A 24823-nucleotide genomic window follows, 5' to 3' on the forward strand; every position below is an offset into this window, starting at 1 on the left:
ATGGTCCATGGTAAACTATGGGGAGCAGGCATGCAGTGGGGTGGGAAAGATGGAGCTCCTGTATGGAGCGTGGTGGTGGGAACAGGTAACGGAGTGGGATTCATTCCTCTGCTGAAAACTGTCCCTCCCTCCTACCTACTCTTTGCCTGAATGGCATTGGGCAGCTCTTGCCAGGGAGAACATCTGCTCTTGTCCAAGATGAGCCCTTAGCTGCTGGCTCCAATTGCTTTGTGGGAAACAGACTGGAAATCTGCAGTTTTGCCTTGTGTTGAATGTGTCCAATAAGGTGATCTGTAGCTTCTATATATGTCGTCTTTTTTTCTGGAAATAGTATAGAAAGCTTACTATTTGTCAGCTTTATCTGAGACTGCAGTAAACACAAAACAAGCTGAAGCTGAAAAGAACTTTATTCTGGTAAAACTAGTGGTTAGGTTCTTGTTTACAAGACTTAGAAATACTGTTGTGACAAAAAAAAAAAGCACGAAAACCATAAAGAAAATAACATTCCAGCAGTGTTGTTTAGAATTTATTCTGTCATTAGCCAGAGATAATTAAGACTTTATTTTGAAAAGACCTTATTTTGAAGTGAATCAATTGCAGGTTTAATGATGACTTTAGCAAGTGGTTTGACACATGAAATTAAGTAATGTCTACCCTGCCTGATGAAGAGGACCATCAGAACAACACTTGTGACTGTGTCAGCCTGACCAGAAAACTTAACCTGTCTGAAGAATGGCTTGGTAAAAAATATATATGTATAAATTAGAAAAGCAATCTGCACTTGTACAAGCATGAGGTAGAACTATGGCAAAAGGCAGAGGTGGGATAGTCCCTTTTTGTGGCAGAGTTAAGCCAACTGTGAAACTAAGACTGTGCAGTTCATCTTAAAAATAATGTTTTACAACTGAGCCTGGCACCATGCTATGAACTCTCTGTTAAAGACAGTAATTTTACAGTTGCTTTTTAGGTTACAAAGCATTTCTCAACTCGAAACCAGTAATTTCTCTACCAATTTTAGTGTTGTGGCCTCTTGGTGTCTGTGCAAATGCTAACTGCATCTCATAGGAATAGAAGCCCTTCTGTAAATAGGGATCTTAGAGGGCCTCTTCTGCCCGTTTCCTTCTCAGGGGACTGCAATCATACATTTATGTTGTAATCTACTGTAAACTACATCTCAGGAACTTTTGGTGTGGTGTAGTAGTTAAAGTTTACTAGTGTTTCACAGAGATTATATATAATGCATCAAGACTGCTGTTACATAGTCCCTAACTCCTTTATAAAGTAGCGAACAACTCTTTTGCTCTACTGGTTTCTCCTGGCTCCACCCCTCAAGTCAGACTGCGAGAAGGAAACACAGGGAATGCCTTCTTCCCTGATACAGAGCTCAGCTGCCTTTGTTCCTATTTTTCAGCACATTTCTCCTAACCTAAATTATATTTTCCATTTTTCCATATTTTAAAGTTGTACAAGAACTAGATAGATCTTGTAGTATGAGTCATGTGTGTACTTTACTAGACCAATAATCTCCAAGTTGCTATTAGTCTGGCAAAACATTAGAGACTATATCAAAATGACAGAAGATTAATATAAGAGTAGGTGTAGCTGGAGCATGCTGATCTTTCCCTGGACTCTGGGGACTCTGCCTCTCCATGGGATGAGTGTGCTGTGAGAGCTTCCCAGACAAGCAGACTAAGTGGTGCAGGGGTCTGAGCATCAGGCTGGCTATTTGCTGCTCTCTTGTGCTTTTTCACCACCTGTGGAAAAGGAGCCAAAGGTGCTGACCTCTGTAAACTGCTGGCAGTATATAGGTGGAAAGCATTGTGAGAAATTGAAATGTTATGATTTGTTATTAGGGAAAGGCTGAGGTTCAACAGACAGAAAAGCATGATGGTCACTTCCAGCATTACTTGTTTGGTATTAGCTCCCCATATGTTGCGTGCAGACAGCGCTGCTGAGAGCTGGAGTCAGCTGCAAAAGCCAGAGAGTCAAGGAGAGTCTGGGAATAGTGGGAAAGTAGTGAGATAGTCCTGGCCTTGCTTGGTGTCTATGTGCTGAGAGAAGGCTGAACTCATAAGGCTGTGACATGAGCATGAGAAAATGTGTGTGCACAAAAGCCTCCTTGTGAGTCTCGTGGCTCTGCTGTGGGATAATTGCAGCTCTCCTGTCTCACCAGGAGCTTTATGGGGGAAGCTGAGGTTAATGCCAGCCTTGTCCTGTGAGCCTGGGTACAGGAACACTACCAGGTCTGCACTACACTAGTGACAATGGTCTCACTCTGTTCTGTCACAGGGAGCTGCTTGGCATGTGACAGACTGAAAACAGCTCCGGAACTACCATTGTCAGTGAGATATTGGGTGTAAACTGTTTAAAATCCCTTGTGGTGAGTCCAGTAGTAACAGCCAGGGACAGAGTACATTGTTCCTATTTGGGATTTCAGCATCCTCTAACTTCCAGAAGACCAGTGCTGGTGCTGTGCTCGTATGTGCTGTGTGCTGTGCCGCAAGCTCTGAGCAGGAGACACAGCAACATCCAAGCAGCAGAGCAGGGTGCAGGAGCAGACACCAGACCAGCCCTAAAGTCTGCTACTTTGCTGTTATTAGGGTCTCCCATAACCTAACTAAGCCCAGGAGACCTTTTCCCAGCCATGATGCTGGCCTGTGAAGCAAAGGAGCAAAGGTCCAAGCACACCATGCATAAGGCAGGCATGCAGCTGAAGAAGCAGAAATACTACAGCTGGCCTGAAGGAAACATGAATGGAAGAGTGTGTGTGTGAGGACTAGAAGAAGCAACAGATCAACAGTTAAAAGAATGGTCTGTTTTGATAACCGAGGATGTAACTGCACTAAAACTGGGTAAAACACTGACAAATGTGGTATTTGTGACAAGGCTGGCAGCCTGCACCCTGATAAGCCTCACATGGTTGGTTTGTCAGAAGGCATGGGTGGTGATAAAGCCCCTGTGCAGATGACTCCTTGGGGGAAAAAAAACCTGTGTTCTGATAACAGAAGGATGGCAGCAAGGTCACAGCAAGTCCTCCTTCCCAGCAGGAAGGCAGACTGGGGGAGCTAAGGCACTCAAAATGAGGAAAAAAATTCACTGAGCAGCCAGCCACACTAGGGCTCTCTGGCCATGAGGTGAGTGAGATTTCAAGGCAAAGGGATCACACTGTAGTAACCAAGATGGCAAAAGACCTCTTCCAAAATTTGTAGCTTGCCACTGAAGAGGTGCAGCGTGAACCTGGCATCTGGCACCCTTGGTCCCATCTTAACCAGGATCCTGCCAGAGCACCTGGGTGAGCTCTGTGCCTCTGAGGGAAGTGAGAGCAGGTGAGAAAATAAGTGTGACGGAAACAATTTTTTGAAACACATATCATCTTCCTGTTCAATAAGTATTTCACTGTTGCTACATTAATTTCCTGTATTATAGCTACATTAAAAAATATTCCATTCTTAAATGAGAAAAAGATGTGAAACCTTTGTTTATAACTGGTAAGCTCAGCAGAGTTTAAGAATTTTTTGGTTTGGCATGATCAGCTGTACAAAAAGGGTCCAAATTGAGCTGTGAGAGGCTCTGAGAGCTGAAAATTATTGGGCAAAAATATCAGACAAAACAAAACAGGAGGGCAAGAAAAGTTGTTGGATACTTTCAGTGATGGAAAGTGAAAAGCTGAAACTACTCACCAGTCCTTTGCCTTCATTGTTTCCATCCAAAGTGAGTTGACTTCCCGTGTGTCTGTGTAAAGGGTGAGCAGATCGTGGCCCAGGAGAAGACCCACTGCCGAGAGTCATCTGAACAAGAGTGGTGTTGGGAGCACAGCCAGATTATAAATGGATTTTAAAGCTAGGGCTCCCACATCTGCTCTGAGGAGACGTCCCCACAGATTTCTCTTTGCAGAGTTACCGTACAGCTCCTATATCTCCTTCAGCCTGCTAGCCTTCACTTCCAGGCTTCACATCTCTTTAAGTGAGTACCCATCTCTTTGGGATCAAATCCTGCTTTCAATTAGTGCTATTGTTTTTATGAGTATGTGAGGTTTGTGATATTTTTCTCATGTTTATCTTTTTCCAAGTTTTATTGTTTCCTGTGTAGGATGGTGGTTTCCATAGATACCTTGGACATCATTTATCTATCCTCCCTGGATGTGCAGTTCCTCTCAATGAATTACAGTGCAATTTGCCACTTTTGCTTGAGGCATATCAGTGCCATACTGAGCGTTTTAATGCTATTGTTCTAACATGTCTTTTGTCATCTCAATACGTGTCCTTGTACTCTTATACAGCTTTCAATCCTCATGACAGCACTCCTATCCCAGGCAGTTTTAAATTAAAAAATGATACATTGCATGTATATTTTAGGATCTTGTACTGATAATTGTTGGAAACTTTAGCTCAGCTTTTCTCTGGGTAACTGTTAAACAGAACAGTGTTTTGTTATTTTTGTTCTCCCTCCCCCTTTGAGAAATGTTATCAAAGGAAAAAGTCTGGCAAAGTATTCAGCACTGGTATGGTCCCGTTGGAGAGCTCAGCTAGCACTGACTGGTATTGTTTGAGACAGCTCTTGCATGAGTTTTCTCTCTTTATCCTGTTTCCACCTTGTCCCATAGGAAAGCGTATGTCCTGGCTTGCTGAGGTAGATGCTAATGTGAGTCACTCCTTGGTATTTAGTGGTGGGAAAGCTGACCACTATCAGTCTTCCTGAATACTAGCAAAAGCTAAGAAAAATCTGGACGCAGCATAAGTTAATGCTTTCTTCTTCAGGGCTATTCTGCCCTTATCGGGCTATTTACTGCACAAGTGGGGCTGTTCTGCTGATTCAGCATCAGGAGAAGTGATGCCAGAGCAGCTCCAGGCCACACATAAGGAATTACAAAGGAGACCATTAGAGTCACAAGTTTCTCTTTAGCTGATTTATAAAGTGATTTGTTTTCTTTCTTGCTCCTTTGTCCCAGAGCTGTTAATAAACAACCTTTACAATGTCCCTTCTACTGCAGGAGACGTGAAGAAAGAGGCGTGTGCTCATATGAACTTGCTGCAAGGGCTGGAGCTGGGCTGGGGATCCTATGGCTGGATCCTCTGGCTTGAGCTTGGGACCTCCCGTACCTGGGGGGAGAATGGTGCTCAGAGACGGGGAAATGCAGTAGTGGCAGGGAAGCAGCAGAGCTGTAGCTGCTTTTTGCAGGGGCACAGGTTTGTTGGACAGTCCTGTTGCTGAGAGGCTGTACTCATCTTAACAGAGCCAGCCAGTGGCCTTTTTCCATGCTGTGAATCTGTCCCCTTTGCTGGAGCAGCTGTGTCACAAGCTTGTCACTTATGCAGCTGAAGTAACCTTCATTTTGTTGACTTCTGACAGTGGAGAGTGTTGATTTCTTTGTGCCAGCGAGCATCTTTGGACACAGAGGCTAGAGCATAGGGCAGAACACTGGTGGCAAGTGTTATAGAAGAGCTTGAGGTTTCCCTGCTTGCACCTCCTTGCTGGGAACAGAGAACAGCTCGTGCTCTTACTCCCCATGGGGAGATGCAATGAGAAGTCAGAGCTGTGACATCCGTTTGCTGGTTCCGGTCCTGGTGTGGTCTCTGCAGATGCCTGGGAGCTGCTCGGTCACCCAGAGGTGATGGTCGTTTAACACCCCTGCAGCAGCTGTAACAGACAGGGCAGCTCAGGCACTTGTCAGAAGAATGGGTTGCTGTGACAGTCCCTTGTCCTTGTCACCTCTGTGCTTCCATGCTGCCTTATCCACAATATTTCATGTTTGTATTTCGCACTATTTGAGGCAAGGACTTTGGGGCAGGAGGGTGGGGAAATAATGAAGGCATACAAATTGAAGGCCAAACTACAGTTTGATTGTAAATGGGTTTCCTTTCCTGAGCCTAATTCTCCCCCAGGATTCACTGCATGTCTCGGCAATAAGTAAACTGAACTTTAGAGATTAATAACATCCTGTGCCAGCCCATTCATCCAGCAAAACTCCTTTGCCGTTTTGTTCAATGATTGTATGAGGCTCCAGCCCTTGCAAAATGCTCTTCTGACCGTGAAAATTTAGATTCATATTTAACTTCTTACCTGTGTAACCTCCAAGAAGTATTTCTTCTCTTACACTCGGCACTTTGTCAAGGCGTGTGCCCCGCAACAGCCTCTTCCATGTTCCTTACCATTGGTTGTCCTGAAAAATACCACAGGGTAATTTGTTTCCTGCTATTTGAAATGGAAATTGTAGCAACATGAGGAACAGAGTGTGATATTCATGCCAAATATCATGAGCTGAATTCTCCTAATGGCTTGTGGGAATCCTAGTTATTAAAGCTGCCCTCTGAGAAATCAGTATATTTTTCCGCAAAGCTTAGGGAGCGGATGCAGTCCCCAGCAGGAGCCAGAAACTATCACAGCTGTTCCCTGTTCTGTGCTCTGCAATAAGGAATGGAGATACCAGTGCTGACAGCTGGAGGTACGGGGGCAAATCTGGAAGTGTTTAGCTAGAGAGCTATCTCTGTTATGCATGCAGCCTTAACCTTAGCTTACTGCAAGGAGGCAGCAAGGCTGCTGCCCTACCTGCATAGCAAGGGGCCTTTCACTTCATCTGCTAGAATTAGTTGCAAAGGGAAGATGCCTACAGCTTTCTCTGCTGCAAATGGGTACTACATATGTTAAGGGAGGAAAAACTCAATGGCTACTTTGCAGGTCTAAGATATGTTCCTCTAAAAGACCAAGAACCTGTGCTGGAAATCACATGTGCAAGGGGTGGCACAATCCAGATGTAGGCAAAATCCCAGGCACGCATGAGCACAGCAGCAGTCCCCAGCACATGCACTTGCATCTGTTGCTCTGTATGCATGGCCTTATCACACAGGGGCTTTGCCAGTGGCTCTGCTGCTACTGTACCAGCCTGGGACAATGTTTGTGCTTCTGCAGTTGGTCTCCAATGTTTTTTGATCCCGAGTGGGAAGTGAAACTTCAGGAGAAAAGCTGTTTGCTTTGCTGTGCAAAAATACTCGGGAAGCTCAGGTTGCCACTGGCTGCAGCAGCGTGGGCAGCTGCTCTGTTCGCACACATGCAGCACTCTGGGCAACCACGTTGTTTTTTGGAAGCTGGGGAAGTGAGCCCCTGAAAGCGGTTGTGTTACTCAAGGCACAAGGCAGTTGCAGGAATCTGTGATTCAGAGAAAAATGTCTTTGAGACGTGGCAAGAGGCTTGGTGGCCTCAGCTGCTTCGAGGCAGGAGAGGTGGTCGTGGAGAGGGCATACAGGGAAACTGGTGGCTACTGGCAAGGGCGCATTTTAACACCTCTGTAGGTGCCAAGCGCAGAGTGAGCTGTGTGCGGCATGGGGTTTTGATGTGTTTTCTCTGCGGTTGCTCCCCACGCCAGAACCTCCTGTTGGGGGTACCAGTATTTACAGTGCTCAGGACTTGGTGTTATTCAGAAGGTTTCCTAACTTGCTGACCCAATGTGGGTATTGAAGCGAAGGGAAACAGTTGTTCTGGAGGCTATTTCCTCTCTTTTGCCATGACAAATTCTACATCCCCTGGGTGTGGGTGGCTGATGTGGCACAAGGAAGGGTGGGCTATACTGGGTTGTTGACATGACTCACACATAACCAATTTCCTATTAAAGCAGTGGCCCTGCTTTCTTTAACAGCAACAACAATAATTAATAGCTGCCTGGGACTGAACTGGGAACAAGCAACTGAGTTGTGTGAAGATTGGTGCTCATTACCGGCCAGGATGCTGGAGGCAGCAAAGGCTGTGACTGCCTGTACAGGGATGAGAAAAGCTAGTGTGATACTGGATTTTAGCAAATGACAGGGTAATTCCTCAAAACCAAGGATAACCATCTCATAACTTGCAATGTATTACTTCCAGCACAAGGGAAATGTATATTGGCCTCAATCTTGACTGAGAAAGAAACATTGCTATGAGAGTTTATGAATTATTATACAAGTAATGCACACTTATTCTGTGTCAACAAATAATGTCAAGTAGCTCTTAAAATAAGTTATTTCCAAGATTTAAAAATGCTTGATCTGAATCAGTGGAGTATTTAAAATAATCAAATAGGAATGCTAATCAGAAGCAGCCTATTCACTTCTTATTTTATTCCCCCAAAGCCTTAATCCAACACTTGAAAGTTATGCTAATTTGAGAAATAATAACATCTGTAAGAGATGCATATTTAGGGCAAAAAAGGAAGCTGCAATTAATGCAAATTTAAAGTTGGAAAGTGTAGAAGACAGTCAAAAGAAGCATAAGGAAAAAAATACGGCCAGAGATTTAAGAAGAGCAAAGAATAATTTAAGGATATTGAGCAAAGAATGAAGTCTAGCAGCACCATTGGCCCATTGCAAGTCAGCACATTAGCACATCAATAATAACAAAACTGAAAAGGTTGTCAGTGTCAGCGCTTTTTCTCCAAAAGAAAAACAGACATCTTCCCATCACGTGATAGCCAAGTACATTCAGGCAGTAACTTAGGTGATAGGCTGGGGAGGGAGGGAAGCTGTCTTGACTTCCCTGGATATTTTCTGATGAAACTTCAAGCTTTGTGGGTAATGGCAATAAATACTCTCCAGTTAAAATATAGATTTGATGGTCTGGTAGCAAGTTAATAACAGAAGTTGCCTGGTAGGAGGCTGGTATAACTGATAACAGTTACTGCTTCTGATTTGAAAACCTCTTTGATGTGTGAATCCTAAAGAAATAAGCACAAATAGGGTACAGGCTCAGAAGCCCAGTAAACATCATATAAATGTGAAAATTAACTGCCTAGAAGTCATTGTTTCAGGGGTATCCTGCCACTCGTTGCTGTATCTGAGAATATTGAGTATCTTGGTCAGACTGCTGAGATGTAAGCCAGAAAAAGATCTTCCTGTGGAGGGACTATTTAGTGAACAGGCATCTGGAAAGCTGGTGAGGATGGTGTATAACAACAGGGAGAGTGGCTGCAACTGGGGATTGGGGGGCAGCGTGAGTGCCCTGCAGAGCGGCCAGGGAGGCTGAGCAGAGCACCCAGCACGGCCGGACACCGTGGGAAGATCTGACAGGGGAATCTGCTTTGTGCTCTGGGTGAATGGAGTATTTGTTGGTCAGGCAGCCCGGGTTGCAGGGGCTCCTGCCCAGAATCCCCTGGACATCACTCCTCCAGCAGCAAACCCACACCCTTACATGGGTCCGTGGGACTGCCCCCAGCACAAAGCCCCTCTGTGCTGCTGCGCGGGCGGCTGCGCAAAGGAGAGAAGGGGCCTGTGTGCTGCCTGCTCCTGTGTGTCTGTCTCTTGCGGTTGCTGCTTGGCTTTTGCAGCCTTTAGCACTCATCAGGTCTCCAGGATTGCTATATGCTTTCCTTCCTTTCCTTCCTTACAGGGCTACTCCAACCTGTCTTGTGCAATTTTCCAGGGTTGGATCCCAGTTGCAACTCTAAAAGCAGCAAAAGAGTGAGGTGCTTCCACCGCAAGCAATGTTGTGTACATAAGGATAGGATATAGCAGGTTCATTGCTGTGGCTGAATTATGCCTGAATGCAACCTGGAGCTGCTTTGGGGGAAGGAGGGAACAGATTTATTCAAATGTATCTGTGTCCCATGAGGAGAGCATATGCCTTGCATTGGTCTTTGCTAACAGCACGGTTTATGAGTGCGTCACCCTCTTTTTGCTAAAACCCTGCCTTCTGAACTGAGGAAACAGAGCTGGGAGAAAGTTTAGGAGCCACCCCTGCCCTGAGGCAGGATCAGCTGTGCTGGTAGATAGAGGCTTTTTTTGTCTGGGAACAGCTAACGTGTCTCCCTTGCTCTTCTCTTTCTAAACTAAACAGCACAATTCCTTCAATCTTCCCTCATAGGTCAAGTTTTCAGACTTCCGATCTTTCTTCTTGTTCTCTTCTGGAGTTTCTCCAAGTGGTCTACATCTTTCAAGGCAGTGTCCTAAATTGGGCATAGAACTTCATAGGAGGCTTCACCAGCGTTAGATGGAGGGAAGGATTACTGCAAACTACTATAGCTGCAAGAATATTTTCTCTAGAAGTACTGATTAACTGATTGCTCACCACACTGTCTTTGGGTGATGGCTATTTTCTAAATGTCATATTCACTCTTGTCCTTACTCAAGTGAGTTGGATGCTTTCCCCAGGCTCTTCCCTATTTATGTGTCATGTGCTTTTCACAGAATGGTTGGGGTTGGAAGGGACCTCTGGAGATCATCTAGTCCAACCCACATTACTTTGTCTTCAAAATTGTAGCAGCAGCTTCACAGGGTATAACTTCAAAGATATTCTTATCACTGTAGAAGGTGTTTTGCCCTTTTTTGGGGGGTGTAGCTAAAATACAGCAGAGAGGATGCATCAGTTGGTAGTGAAGTATCCAGGGGTTTGGATGGCTCAGGTTGAGTTTTGTGAAAGTAAATGAAGGATCTCACTGCCAAGCTGCCTTTTGCTTCCAGCTTGGTACTATCACAGATATAGGTGCACTCTTTACTCCATATTGCAGCTCACTAATACACATGTGCACATGGCACAGACTAGTTCAAGCACTCTGCCTTGCTGCATAGACTAGATCAATAGGAGTCTGCCGGGGTTTGAGACTCGTAGGGCTGTGTGATTTCAAAGTATCAAATGTCTCTGAAAGACGGCATCCAAAACCACCATATTACATTGTTTGGATTATCGGTTTCACTGACATTTCAGTGTTTTTACTTCAGCACTTATAAGTATTTAATCTGGAAAGACATAATCCATTAAATGTGTATTTATAATTGCATATAGCACCACAAGGAGGGTCAGAGTTCACACCAGTATTTAGGTTATGGTCTGTGTCAAATGAATAATTAAAACTTGGAGCAGAGCCTCCCACTGTAAAAAGTGATGTAAAACCAGTCCTTATCTGGAACTTTAATTCTAATTTCAACAGGTTCAGTGCCTTGCCCTGATATTTTTAAATAAAACCTGTCATACTAAAGTAATTCACTTACTGTATATGTGCTTGTATGTATGTTCTAAGAAAAACCTGAGCCTCTCACCAACCTAAGAAAAGACTTTTCCAATACGTTGGCCTGAAACAAGTTGTTTGCATTACTTTGCAGCAAAATCTTCCTAGGTAACTTGGACAAGAGCATGTTTGAATGAAAGAAACAGATGAAGAATGAGTAAGAACTCAGATGGGGACAGAGACGATTTCAGAAGAGGGTTGATAAATGAAGCAGTGTGGCTCTTCTGAGTGCTGATGGACTCAGATGTTTGGTTGTGGTGAGGCTGAAGACAGGACTGCCTTTTCATTAGTGCCTCGAAACCTCATGCACATTCAGCAATATCACCTGGTGTAGAATTCAGCCTGACAAACTTTATTATTACCAAAAGCTCATTTTCTCTTAGCAGGATGTTAATGTGCATGTGTCCCCCCCACACACACCTTGAATGGCAGCACTGACTGCTTCCATCCCTTTTCCTTGCCATCACTGCTGACAGAGCCCCATAGACATGAGTGAGTTCTTGCAGTTAACAAATGTGCACAGGTTGCATTGCTGGAGCCTCAGTCTACTGGGCTCTCTGCTGACCTGGATGATGTTTGTCTGCAAGCACCTGCCCTGAGGGATGCTCCTTCTGCCCAAGCTGCCCACCCTGTGCCACAGAGCTGTTCACAGGTGCTGGATGCACTCAGGCTGCTGAGGGATTCAGGCATGCGTCAGCCATGGGTTCCTGTGCTCTTTCAGTTGTCAGTCAGGCAGGCAAGTTGTTGCTACTTGCTTTAAAAATTCAGTGGTATCTGACTCATTTCAATCTGTAGCGTTTCTCAGTCTTCAAAAACGCCTGTGTCCCTTTGTGACAGGTCATATGATTCAGTGGCTTCTCAGCACTGAACTGTGTTTCTCTGATATGTTTAGAGTGAGCAGCTCCACGGACTATATTCCCACGTGCTGGGCTACATGATTGTGTGAGCATCCAGCAGCTCTCCCACAAAGCCTGGACATGTGCTTAGGAAAGCAGTTACTGGAGAGACTCCCAACAGGCTGCAGCAGCAATTTGGGTGATCAGCAGCAGATGTAGCTGATGGGCAGAATTCGTAAGATGGTGTCTTATTGTGTCATCTCTCCAAACCTCATGGGCAGCAGGCATTGCGTCTTGGAGCTCCTTTTGCTTATAGCATGTGGTAGGGCTAATTTAATTAAATGTGATCAAATATGGGTTTGCTGGGATTGCGTAGGAGAGGTACTGTGTTGATTTAGCACTGGCTGTGATGGTAGAAGATCATGTGTCTGAGGTAGTACAGGTCCTCACCTCACTTCATTTAGACTAGGACTGTATCATTTCCTGGTGTAACAAGTACATGATTGTGCAATGCTACTCTCATTGCAGTTCTGGGCAGAATACTTACAAGCAGATTATTCTATATACAGAGAAGCGTTTCTGTACTATGGAGAAGTCTGGAAAGACAAAAAGTCCAGAAAGGATTATTGCTTATAAGTTGATTAAGACAATAAATTCCAGGAGAATTGAGTGTTGCAGTTTTGAGACAGAGGTGGAACAAAAACAGAGGTAATAGACTGGCAATAAATACATTAAGGCTGAAAATAAGAAGGTTTCTGACCATACAGAAATGTGCTGAGGGCATAAAGGTGATGGTGGGAACTTCCTCCATCGGTGTGGCACTTGTGCGGTGGAAGAGTGATCGCCTTACAGTACAGCCTCTTGTGATCCTGTCTATAACAGACTGAATGTAAGCATCCAAAGGAAAGAGCAAACATCAGCTTTAGCTGTTGGGCTAAGCCAGAGTTTACAACACTATTTGTATTTATTGAGAGATGATGGGTCATAGTAAAGTTATCTGAACTGAGCATGGCTTTGGACTATGTGCAGCTTCTCTGCTTTTCTGCTTGACAGTCCTAATTTCAGTCCTTAAACCAGCCTTAGCCTCTCCTTATTGCATCTCTAAAATCCGCTGGCTGTCCGATTCCTTTAAACATTTGTTGCTAAGTCTTATTTGGTGAGCAGGGAGTTGGAAGGTGGGCAGCCTTGGCTGTGAGTGACATCTCCTGGTGCACAGAGCTGCCAGTGACTTAGCATGATTTCAGCTGGAGGAGCAGTTTCCTATTTGCCTTGATGTTCTGGAAGAAAGTAGGGAGGATCCTGCTTCCTTGCCTTCACACAGAGCTGCTGCCCATGCTGGTGTGGTCCTTCCTGGGTTATTCACTGAGAGCAATGGGGTTTCTGCAGCAAAACTGCTGCTATTTGGAGTGGCTGCCCATGTCATTCTCAGTTGATAGCTAATTCAGAGACAAAATGGACATAGGATCTGTTTATGTCCTGGAACCTGCACCAGTCACTGGATGGAGTCAGTGGTAGCCACTACAAAAAACCGAAAGAGACCAAAATTAGAAACAGAGATGCCTGAGCAGCTGGGCAGTGGTCCAACATCTGGAGAGTGCTTAATGCCTGAGCGGCTGGGCAAGGCTCCAGCGCCAGGCTGCTCTGAGTTTTGGGGTGGGGAAGAAGAAAAGCAGCATCATTTCTATGCTGATTTATGGCCTTATGTGATGTTTTGATTACCACTGACAGTGTGTACTGTGGGATAAAGAGCAGAGACCTATCTCTATTTGGGTTCTGGCTGGGCACAGAGACAGAAGATCGTGTCTGGTTAAGACGTAGCTGAGGAAAACTGCTAGTGAAAGAGAAGTCCTGGGACCTGGCAATCAGAGGTGCTGAAGGGTCAAGTAGTGCCCCATTTGGTGGAGAACGAGGAGTGATTTTACATTTTACAGCATTCACTGACATGAACGTGGGGTGCAAAAGAGCAGGAAAAGTCTTAGGGAATAAGTTAATTCTTTAGCCACTGCAGAACCTACAATTATGCCTAGAGATGATGGAGGTAGCCAAGTGTGCAGAAAAAGGAACTGGTTCAAATGCCTCACCTTTCTGAGCAAATGGCCGGTGAGTTTTATTTTAATTACATTGAATTCTTTCTGGATTTCAAATGTTGTAGGTCTATTTTGGTATTTTTAAACAATCAAGTATTCAAGTCTGTACACTTTGAGTGCTATTCGGAAGGTTATTTCTTTGCTAGGCTACCTTGTGGGATATGCTTATCATTTTGTACCTTTTCTTCTATGAAATATTTCAACAAAATGCTGCTTGGTAGCATTAGAGTTCACACAGATGTGTGCTCTAGTATGGGATACAGCAATGAAATCACACATATGGAAACCTCAGAGTCCGGAAAAGTGCTCATGATACTGAGCTAAAATTCAGGAAAAAAATCATGTTCAGGGGTAAGGAAATAATGTGGCTTGGGGAAAAAAAAAAAAAAAAGACTAATCTCAGGTTGCAGGTGGGATGCAGAAAATTATCATTATGCCTCTGCCTACAGACAAGGAATTTCTGCAGCTGTTTATTGGGACAGTCCATTACCGTGAGAAAAATGTTTCTGCCTTGCTGTTAATGCTGCTACTTTCAGAGTGTGGCTGCTGAAAAGATACAGCAGACAGACAATACCCATCACAACAGGAAGTCTGAAATCATAGAAATGATGCGAAGTCACCCATCCTTTGTTCCTATGACAGTAAACACCCAACAGAGCCATTACTGGCTGCCTCCAGGTAACACCTCAGGGTAAGGATGGCAATACTTTATGTGGATGTGCTGTGCAACTGTCAGCAGCAGTTTCAGTGTTCAAGCATAGTAGCTTCGTATCTATACTGTGCAGCTAATTTTACATTTTAGTGTCTATTTTTGTTCATTTTTCTAGTGTTAAAATAATTTTTGTTCAACAGACACACTCAGTGCTATCATAACCTGAGCCAACTGCCCTTTCCAATAAGAAGAAAAGTCTCCCAGTTGTCATGCTCTGCTGTTTCTAATCACTTCAAGCCATGAGTTCTGGGGCCCTTTGAATAAAGCTGTGTAGAACGGATTCTTATCTCCGCTGTCTGGTATGTGCACTAGACTATTTTTTTAAACTGCATTCTTGGAGATACTGGCAAGCATGCCATGCCTCTAACAGGCACTCACAAAATGTAAGAATAACAAGCCTTCAAATTTCACGGTTAGCCTCAGCAGATTTACACATGAGTGCGATGAGGGGGAGCACCAAGCTCCTGGTCAGTGTTAGGTTTCCAATGGACCTGCCTGCAGGGAGATCTTCAAAACAAGTTCTCATGGCACTTTCAGGTTCTGTTTTCTCTAGGTAGGTGAGAAGGTGTTATTTGTCTACAGCTAGAGATTTCCAGAGTTGCATTGCTGCTTTTCACGTGGGCTAACTTCTGAAAATAACTCTGGGACTTCGGGTCATTTGTAATGTTGGGTAACACTCAGTATAGTTCTGGCACCTGGGACTACCTTTCATGTGAAACTAGAGCGGCTAGAAGAGAACCCTGTTCAGAACTTGAATGCTTTTCGTATTTGCACATGTAACATGGGGTGCCAGGATGGATTTGGAGTGTTGAACCAGGATCACCCGAGGGCTGGAGAGTGACCTCTGGAACTCCAGTTCTGGCATGAAGATGCAGAGCAGGTTCAGCCAGCTTACTTTCTTGGAATGTGAAGACAGTTGATGTGGTTGGCTGCACAGAGGTACAACTTGTAATGTACTTCTAAACATCTTCTAGAGTACTTGTGTATAAGAAAAAGGGAAATTAGTACCTGTGTGACCAGTCCAACAATCAGTGCTTTTGAGTATGGAGCATCAGTGTGGGTAGAAATGGATTTTATATCATTGTGGGAGCAAGCATGTCCCCTGGAGTGCCAAAGCAATTTGCTTGTTGTAATTGTTGAATTTACAACTAGGTTATAAATCTGGAAAATATTTTTGCGGATAACTTTTTTAGAGCTTGGTGGTATAGATGGTATTTTTATTAAGCAGTTACCAAACTGGCTGAGCCTAAGTGGTGAAGTGAGATTTCCACAGTGGGATACATGAAGGAGAAACCAGAGCAGGAAAATATAAAATTCAGCATTATGCTAGCTAGTAACAAATGCAGGTATATGTGTATGGGTTTAAAGCTCAAATGCCATACTGGTTGTGATGGATTTCCATCAGCCATAAGTGGATTTTTTACAGAATTCTACTGCTAACTGTATATCTTCAACCAGAAAATGTTAATTTGTTACATCATACCAAATAGATCAGTAATAGTTAAGGAATCAGACTGGTAAAAATTTTGCAAAGTGTGTGTCTTTTAAATATGTTAGACTATTAGACTAAATATAGACTATTTGTAATTTACTGGTCTTGTGAGAAATGACATCAAAAATCTCCATAGATTTCTTAAATATCCTGTGGAGTGCAGATCATATTTTCTATACAGTATTTCCAAGATCCAGGACAGCATTGTTTGAACCATGACTGCCATATACTGAAATGCTAGTGTTAGACTTCCTAAAGGCATTACCAGTGATGAGGATGTTGTAAATTGTTATAAACATCATAAAAACCTGAAGCACGAGGTATGCTAGAATAAAATGTCACAGGGTTTAAAGCCTTGGGTTCCACAAGGTTATGTTGTTTATATATCAGCAGCCTGTTCTTTCAGCTTATCAGGGATTATTAAGGCAAATGCACAGTTGTAGAAGAAGCTGGAGTTTTCCCCATGCAGATGCTTTTGCTATATGGTTGCACAGTCACCTGCAGGTGCACCTTAAGGGCAAGCTAACCATAAGCTGCATCCTGAAGTCCTCCTTCATCTCCGCTTGGCACAGGGCAGCCCATGGAGATGTGGCACAGCCCATGAGAGCAGATGAGCAGGGTACCAGCGCTGAGCTCTGCCTCTAGGAAACCCCACATGAAAACATGGAGCAGGGACTGGGAGCAGGGATGGGCAAAGGCAGATGCTACAAAGTGGTAAGGGACTGTGGGTATGTGCCTGAAGACCTTTGGGTTGAGGTAAGATGAACTACTGGGATACTCACATGCTTTTCTTGCTCTAGTCACAGGCACCAAACCAAAGATGTCATGGACAAGAAAGATGCTACTTTTCCTGGGATTCCTCTCTACTTTGGCTGTAATTGCTTTAATTGCTGTAGCAGTGACCCAAAACAAGCCACTTCCGAAGAATATTAAGGTATTATGAGCTGGGACTCTTACAGAAAAGCAAGCCAACCTGGGGTTTGGGCATGCATGGTACTCCAGGACATGTTGCTGCCTGTGCAGGGTCTGGCTCAACTCTCTTTCTGGCTCCATGCACCTCAACATGTCATTTTACATCTTCATGGTAAAAACAGACATGATTTCACAGGGGATCATCTCCTAAGTAATCAGTCCCAATGTTGCTAGTTCTGTGCTCTTGCATCCCTTTGATGGAAGCTTTGCACTGAAGCACTACTGATAAGAGTAATGGCACAGCATGTTCCCACAGCTGCCAGATAGGCTGCTCATTTCTGGTCCCTCCACGTGTGGAGACTGGCATACATTGGGTCTGGGTCAGTTCCTCAGGTGCAATGACAGCTCTGTTTTGCCAACAGTACGGGATTGTGCTGGATGCAGGGTCGTCCCACACTAACCTCTACGTGTATGAGTGGCCAGCAGAGAAGGAGAACGACACTGGGGTGGTGCAGCAGGTGGAGGAGTGTAAAGTTGAAGGTAAGAGGAGAAAAGGGAGCTGTGGGATGAAAAACAGAGAATGTGACCAAAGAGTGGGGAAGGAGAAACCTGGAGGAAGAGGCCAGCAGTGCAAAGAGTGTTACATCTGTGAGCTAATGTATATCCCACCACTTCTCATGGGGACCTGTTATGTGTCTAACCTTTCTGAGAGGAAAGCTGGATCCACTTTTCCATTTGTTTTTAGGATGCTTGGAAGTAAGTGCTTTTTGGAAAGAACTACATCAAAGAGTGTACTTAAACAGAAAGTCTGCATGCACCCTTGATGAAGCACTGATGAACACCAGGCAGGGAGAGGGAAGGGGAGGGCATGGTTTGCTCTTTTTCAAGGCCTCTGTGCAAGCTACACACTGGGCTTGTGGGCCAAGGTTGCTCAACTTATGCACATCGTGGTTTATTTTTTATTCTGTTTAATTGCTGTGTAGATATTGTATGGTTTAGGAAAGCATAAATGAGGCCCAAGCATGCACATAACAGGGAACAGAGTAGACCACTATGGATCAAGAGGCATTGTCAGACCCTGCCTGGGGTCTTTTCAGGCCCATCTGCAGTGCAGGGGACAGCCACGCTGTTATCGAGCTGCTGTGATAGCTGCTTGGTGCTGCAGCCATGCCATGAGCAGTACGCTGAGCATACAGCAACCTGGAACAAACGCAGAGCGGGTTTTAGTGCTGCCCATGCAGGCACTGGTACTGGGGCAGTCTCCTCATCAGGGGACACATGGCAGGGAGGGACAGTGAATTTTTCCTAAGATTAGCATGAAAGAGGATGGCTGCAAAACACTCAGTGCTGTAGTGTGAGCATACAATACACAAACAAATGACAGAATCTTTCCCCAGAGAACCCAGCACAGTGAGGGGTCAGGAATTTTCAGGCAGAGATCCAGGGTACACCCAGGCAGAAGCAGAGATGAATCTGCAGATGTCCAGGACATGCTAAGCAAACAATGTGTCTCACTGCAGCCCTCATTGCTAGTTCATAGCCTGGTCCTCACAGAATGGGTGGCAGATGCTGGGCGCTGTGGCCTTTCCCACACCTATCAGGCTTAGTTGATACAGTAGGATTTCTAAAGCTACGTAGAAATGAGGTGATTGAATCTGATATTGCTGCCTGTGATAGTGATATGGTTTAATGTGACTGCTCATGACAGCACTCTGAGGTTATGCTGGGAGTTGGAGCAATGAAGTATCCTTATTTCTTGCAGGCCCTGGGATCTCAGGTTACTCCCATGCCACAGAGAAGGCAGGTCCCTCTCTGGCACAGTGCCTACGACAAGCAGAAGAGGTGATTCCCTCACAGCAGCACCAAGAGACACCTGTCTACCTCGGAGCAACTGCTGGCATGCGGCTTCTCAGGTACCGCAGGGCTTGTCCCCTTCCCCCTCAGCACTGCACTGGGGACCACCATAGATGCTTGGGGTGGGGGTCCTCTTGGGCAAAGTCCTTGGAGATGCTTCCAGTTCACTCTTTGACCCTCTTCTGCCACTGATCTCAGCCCCAAGACTCCCTGGGCTTGTCCCCCAGCTTGCCCAGCAGGTCCATTTCCACTCACTCCAACCTCCTGTCTTCTACAGCCACCCACACGCAGTGCAAAGGCACCAGGAGCGTAACAGTGCCCAAGCTGTTCAGGGGATGCTCAGACATCCCCCACAGTCTGGTATTAGGCCTGACCTAGGATTTTTGTGCCCAACCATGTTGCAACTTCCCATATACCTTGACTCAGCCAAGACCTTCAGAGCTAACATAACTTTATAATCATATTTCCTCCTTTAATTCCAATTTGTGATTTTATTGGGGGTGCCCCAGATCTCTTGCCTAGCTGGGACAGGGAGCTGATCTTATGTAAGTATTACCTGGGGAATCCCTCTGATGATACCCAAGAGCATGTATTTCTTCTGTAATGGTGATGACAAAGAGTGAGAGTTATCTCCACAGTGCAGTCCCTGCCAGGGCACATGCTCCAGGAGAGCAAGAAAACTCTGGTCTCTGCTCCAGGTACTACTCTCAGCTGTAAGTGTCATAGCTGGTGGCATCTGTGCTGTCAAGATGTGACAGAGAAGGACGTGGCCAGTTAGAGCTGGATATACCTATATGAATTACTGTTCTGTTATAATTAATGCTTGGTGGGGGATTTGCAGCCTGCTTGCTCAGAATAAAGCCCATAGGCTGTAGAGAGCTGTCAGCCAGAGTCACTCCATCCTTTCTTCCATTCATCCAGCTTGCAGAATAAAAGTGCAGCTGACAAAGTCTTGTCCTCAGTAGAGAAGACACTACGCTCAGCTCCCTTCAACTTCCAGGGTGCCAGAATCATCAGTGGTCAGGAAGAAGGAGCCTATGGATGGATCACTATTAACTACCTACTGGGCAATTTCAAGCAGGTACTGTATAAATTGCAAGTCCATACTTGAATCATCACCTTGCAGCAGTTTTTAAACCATGCCTTGCCGGAGGGTGTTGTGGGCATTGTCTTCCCTTGTAAGCCATTTACCAGAGGTCAGGAAGCTGCACATCTTGCCTCAGCAATTACCCTGAGTACATCCTGATAACACTGTAGTCAGGCTTAAAGCATTGAAATAAAACACCAGCATCTTCAAGAACTTTTCTTAGGTACAGAATCCTCCTCACTTCCTGATCCAAAATATTTTTGTGCCTGCAAAATTTGACAATGATTTTTTACTATTGAGATTATAAACAGTAAGCCAACTGTGTTTTTCACCTAATAACTGTATTAGATTTCATATTCTTAGTCCTCCTGCAGACATTCAGACATGATCCATCTTCTGCTTTTCTGAGCCTGTGTCTTTTTCTCCTGTCTTGTTCCAGCTCTAATCTTGTGCCCCCCTCCAGGTCTTCCTGCCTTTCTTGTGTTCTGTGCTTCTGCTTCTATCTTCATAGGTCTTTCTCCTTTTTTTTTTTTGTTTTTCCTCCCAAATAAATCTTCTCCATTCCTGACGTGTCTGTTTTACTTTGGGTTTTTTTTGTTTGTTTGTGAAGTCTGGCTGGACAAAACTACTACATTCCCTGAAATCCATAAGTGAGACATCAGGAGCACTAGACCTTGGAGGAGCCTCAACACAGATTACCTTTGTACCAAATGAACTTTCTTCTGAGTCCCCAGAGAACCTGCTCTACTTCCGTCTCTATGGCAAGGATTACATAGTGTACACACACAGCTTCCTCTGCTATGGGAAGGACCAGGCTCTGCAACAGAAACTGGCCAAAGACCTACAGGCAAGTACATCTGTAGTGGCAGGTACAGATCCTTGACCCTCCCCGCTTTGGCACACTGGTGCTGTAAAGTTGCTGTGTTCCAGCTAAATGTCTCATCCCTTAGTCTGGATTTAGGAAACATCATTATCCACCATAAAGACTTGGCAGATGCCCAAAGAGTTGACAGCCAACATTTTCAAAAGTAGTACCAATCTGAGGTGCTGTGATTCTTGGGCATGGGATAGCATGAGTACTATACTTAACTGAAGTACTCAGGGGAGGTGAAGTTTCACTGTCTCTGAGAATCCCAAATCAACAGAAGCTTCACAAAATCTGGTCAAAAGTGATTTGCTCAGGGGTCCTACAGGGAGGCTGTGGCAGTACCCACCCCTCCCAAATCACAGCCAATGCCTTAAACCAGGGGTGTCAAACTCATTTTCACTGGGGGCCACATTGGCCTCGCAGTTGCCTTCAAAGGCCATTAATACAGTCCTAAAATTACATTCAGCCCTTTGAAGGCAACCACGAGGCCGATGTGGCCCCCAGTGAAAATTAGTTTGACACCCCTGCCTTAAATGATCCTCATCACTTTGACCTGATGTGTGTGTCTTGGTGTGATGTACTGTACTTTGTGGCCACCCTTTCTTGTGGCACTTTCCCAGGGTTAGCCTAGAGTGAAGTGTAACATCTTGGGTTGATTTTACTTTCAGACCATGGAGAACAGCAGCCTCCTTGATCCATGCTTTCACCAGGGATATCAGAGGACTATAAATATAAGTGACCTCTTCAAAAATCCTTGTACATCAGCCAAGAAAAAGCAATTCCCTTTCAGCCAGCTGCACATACAGGGAGAGGGGGATTATCAAGAGTGCCGAAGAAATATCCAGAAACTCTTCAACAAAACCAATTGTCCTTACTCCAGTTGCTCCTTTAATGGGATATACCTACCTCCATTACAAGGGGATTTTGGGGTAAGTCTTCACATTCTTCAACTCTGTAACCCAGAATATCAGAAGAGCAGAAACTCAGAGTAATGCTAGAGTGTGTTGTCCATGGCTGGGGCAGGAAATTGTTTACAATATGGCTTTTTGGACATGTAACTAGAAAAGTAGTGTTGCACTTGCTCTAAGGACAGCATGTGTACAAGCTACCCCAGTAAATAGCACTGCACTGTTCCCATTCTAACCCATCTCCTTTAGGCATCTCCTTGGGGTGCTCTGTTCACCAATGCATTTTTCAAGCAGGCCCTCCTGATGGCCAGCACCAGAGGCAGGAGAGCCTGCTGCAGGCCACGCATGACACGCTGCTCCTACATTGTCTCCTGGGTCAAAAAGCAGCATCAGATCAGAAATTCATCCAGAAGTGTGTGAACACTACTGAAACCAGTCAGCTCACCTGTCTCCTTCCCAGATGTGATGCAGGGAAAGTGCATGCTCTGAACACAAATCCTGTGTGACACCACACTGAACATCAGTCCTAGAGCTCCAAGACTCCAGTGGCTGTGAGGTTCCCTGGGGGAACTGTTAATACTCCCTTGCCCAGTTAATAAACTCCTCCCTACCTGTCACCAATTGGCCATGGTCAGATATGGGCTATCTGTATTTTGGATTATATGCTGGGGCTGTGTACAGTCCTTTCAGACCGTCACCTCTGTTGTTTGTGGTGAGACTGGCTGCACATTCATCTCATTCAGTTGCCCAAATGGGATCACAGATGTGATGGCAAGCACAGTTTGCCAGGTGCCACTCTGGCAGCAGGACACAGAGGAGAGGGATTTATTGAAGTTCTTCAGGGTACTGTGGTCAGTGAAGTTCCTACCCACACCTTCCTTTTTGGGGTCCTTACCTCTCATCAGCTCTGAGTGATGTCTCAAAATGACATTGCTATTGAAAATACACCTACTTTTGTTTGTGTGATATTGCTTCTTATATTTCTCGATGTGTAAATAAAACCACTTTATTTTGTGGGATTTCCTCCATCCTGCTCCTGCTGCAGCCCAGTCAGGTTGAAATATTCTTTCTCCTTCAGGCTTTTTCTGCTTTCTACTTTGTGATGAACTTTTTGAACCTGACCAGTGATCAAAGCCCAATTTCCCTGGACAAAGTGACCAGTGCCATTGAGAGCTTCTGCGCCCAGCCTTGGCACAAGGTGAGCAGTGCTTGTGTCAATGGGCTGGGGCTGCCGGGTGACAAAGCTGCTGCTATTTTTCTGTAGGATAAATGGTTGGGGGTAAGTTCCAAGGCTGGAGGGGGAAGATACCCCCAACACCTGCAGTGGATGCTCAGGTGCAAGCTGGAGAAGCAAGAAACTGTGTTTAACAGTCTGGTGACTTCTCCCTCCTTCCCCAGGTGAAGTCAGCATACCACCACATAAAAGAAAAGTACCTGAGTGAATATTGCTTCTCTGGGGTCTACATCCTCTCTCTCCTGGAAAACGGCTATGAATTCACTGAAAAGAACTGGCAAAGGATCCACTTTCTTGGAAAGGTGTGTCTTGTGGTGGGGAGGGCTATACCCCCACAGCCAACTGCAACCTCTGCTGCACAGCCTGGTCCTTTTCCCCAGGGATGTCCCTGCCCTGGCAAAGCAGCCCTTGCACCTCCCGGCACTGATTCTGCTCCTCTCCCATTTCAGATCGGCAGCAGTGACGCGGGTTGGACCCTGGGCTACATGCTGAACCTGACCAACATGATCCCCGCAGAGGAGCCCGCGGTGCCCCCTCTTTCCCACGGCAGCTATGTGGGGTTGATGGTGCTGTGCTGCCTCGTGCTGGTGTCTGTGCTCCTGTTTGCCTGGCTTCTCTTCCACAAGCCCAAGTGCCTGCAGAAGGGGATTGTTTAGAAAGAGCACTGGGGAGAGAGGGGCCATATCACCCCAGCCGCTCGGGGCTAGGAGGCCCCCACAGAGCAGGCTGTACTGCAGAGCCCCTCTCACTGAAGCTACTGACTGTGCACAACAAGGGCATTTATTTCTTCTGACTCGCACTTGCACTGACAGATGTTGGGACATCAGGCTCACCACCTCTCTCTGCCAAGGACAGACAAGTGGGTGTCCCCTCCTTGAATGGGTCGTACTTTCATTCAATGAAACTTTGCTGCTTGTTGGTTTTTGCCTTGTGCACAGCATTATAAAGAGAAAAGCAGCAACAATCTTTGGGAGCCGGTGCTCCTGCAAGGGTAATCTCAGGGTCACACATCCCACTGAGCTCTTGGGAGTGATCACACACAGGGTGATCCTGCTCCTCCTCCTCTGAAGCTGTTCCCAAGAGCCCTTCCTGCACCAGCACACCTCTGCTTGCCTCCCTGAGCCCTTGCAGTCCTACAGCCAGGTACGGCCACCCAGCTGGCCCCTGAAGGCTGGCCAGGCTCCCAATTACCACTCTGGGACAAGAAGGGATAAGGATGAAAAATTGAGTGTGCTGGTGGTCATCCGCCCTTAGTTGGGCTCTGGTGGCTGTCTGCTCCTTTCACAGGTGGCAAGAAGCCTCTTTCCCATGTCTTCCTGATGTTGCTGGACCAAAGCTGGCTCACTGTTACACTGAGCCATTTCCATGTCCCTAGGGTACATCAAGACACGAGTTCCCAGGCAGGCATTGCTGATTTTTGTAGGAACAGCTCATACTGGCCAAGGATCCATGACCAGTAGTGAGTGCTTATGCCTACAGGGACTCTGGTGTGATCAGCGTGCCTACAGGTATGCACCCACTAAAGAAATCCGGTGTCACTGTGCTGATCATACAGCAGCCTCCGATCTAGTGAAAACATTTATTAGGTCATGTTCATTTATAAATAGACAGCTGGCAGCAGTTAATCAGATTGAACCACTCTTTCCACTAGCAAAATCAGTGAAAATTTGCTTTTCCTTCCCTCATGGCTTAGGTTTATCTCATGACTAAGAGCTAGGGCTTGTGAGCATACATACTGCAGCCCATCTTCTAGCACACAGCTAGGGCAATGCCACTGATCGGGTTTATGAATCTCTTTCTTCCATTTTTCCATTCCTTGGTCCAAATAAAAAGAGAGGTAAGTCAGAAGACCATTTTTATAAAAATA

General features: G+C 45.4%; 1 protein-coding gene across 1 annotated transcript; it reads left to right on the plus strand.

Annotated features, from left to right (window-relative positions):
* On the plus strand, positions 1-23612 carry ENTPD1 (ectonucleoside triphosphate diphosphohydrolase 1; the record flags this gene model as incomplete). Its single annotated transcript, XM_080348240.1, has 10 exons — positions 1-85; positions 16894-17027; positions 17428-17545; positions 18768-18918; positions 19781-19940; positions 20557-20793; positions 21483-21743; positions 22801-22920; positions 23121-23258; positions 23406-23612. 10 exons carry the CDS (start codon positions 1-3, stop codon positions 23610-23612), a joined length of 1611 nt encoding a protein of 536 aa, XP_080204366.1.
* Positions 23613-24823: the final 1211 nt, after the last annotated feature.

The sequence above is a fragment of the Nesoenas mayeri genome (assembly GCF_963082525.1).
Source record: "Nesoenas mayeri genome assembly, chromosome: 7".
Lineage (NCBI taxonomy): Eukaryota > Metazoa > Chordata > Aves > Columbiformes > Columbidae > Nesoenas > Nesoenas mayeri.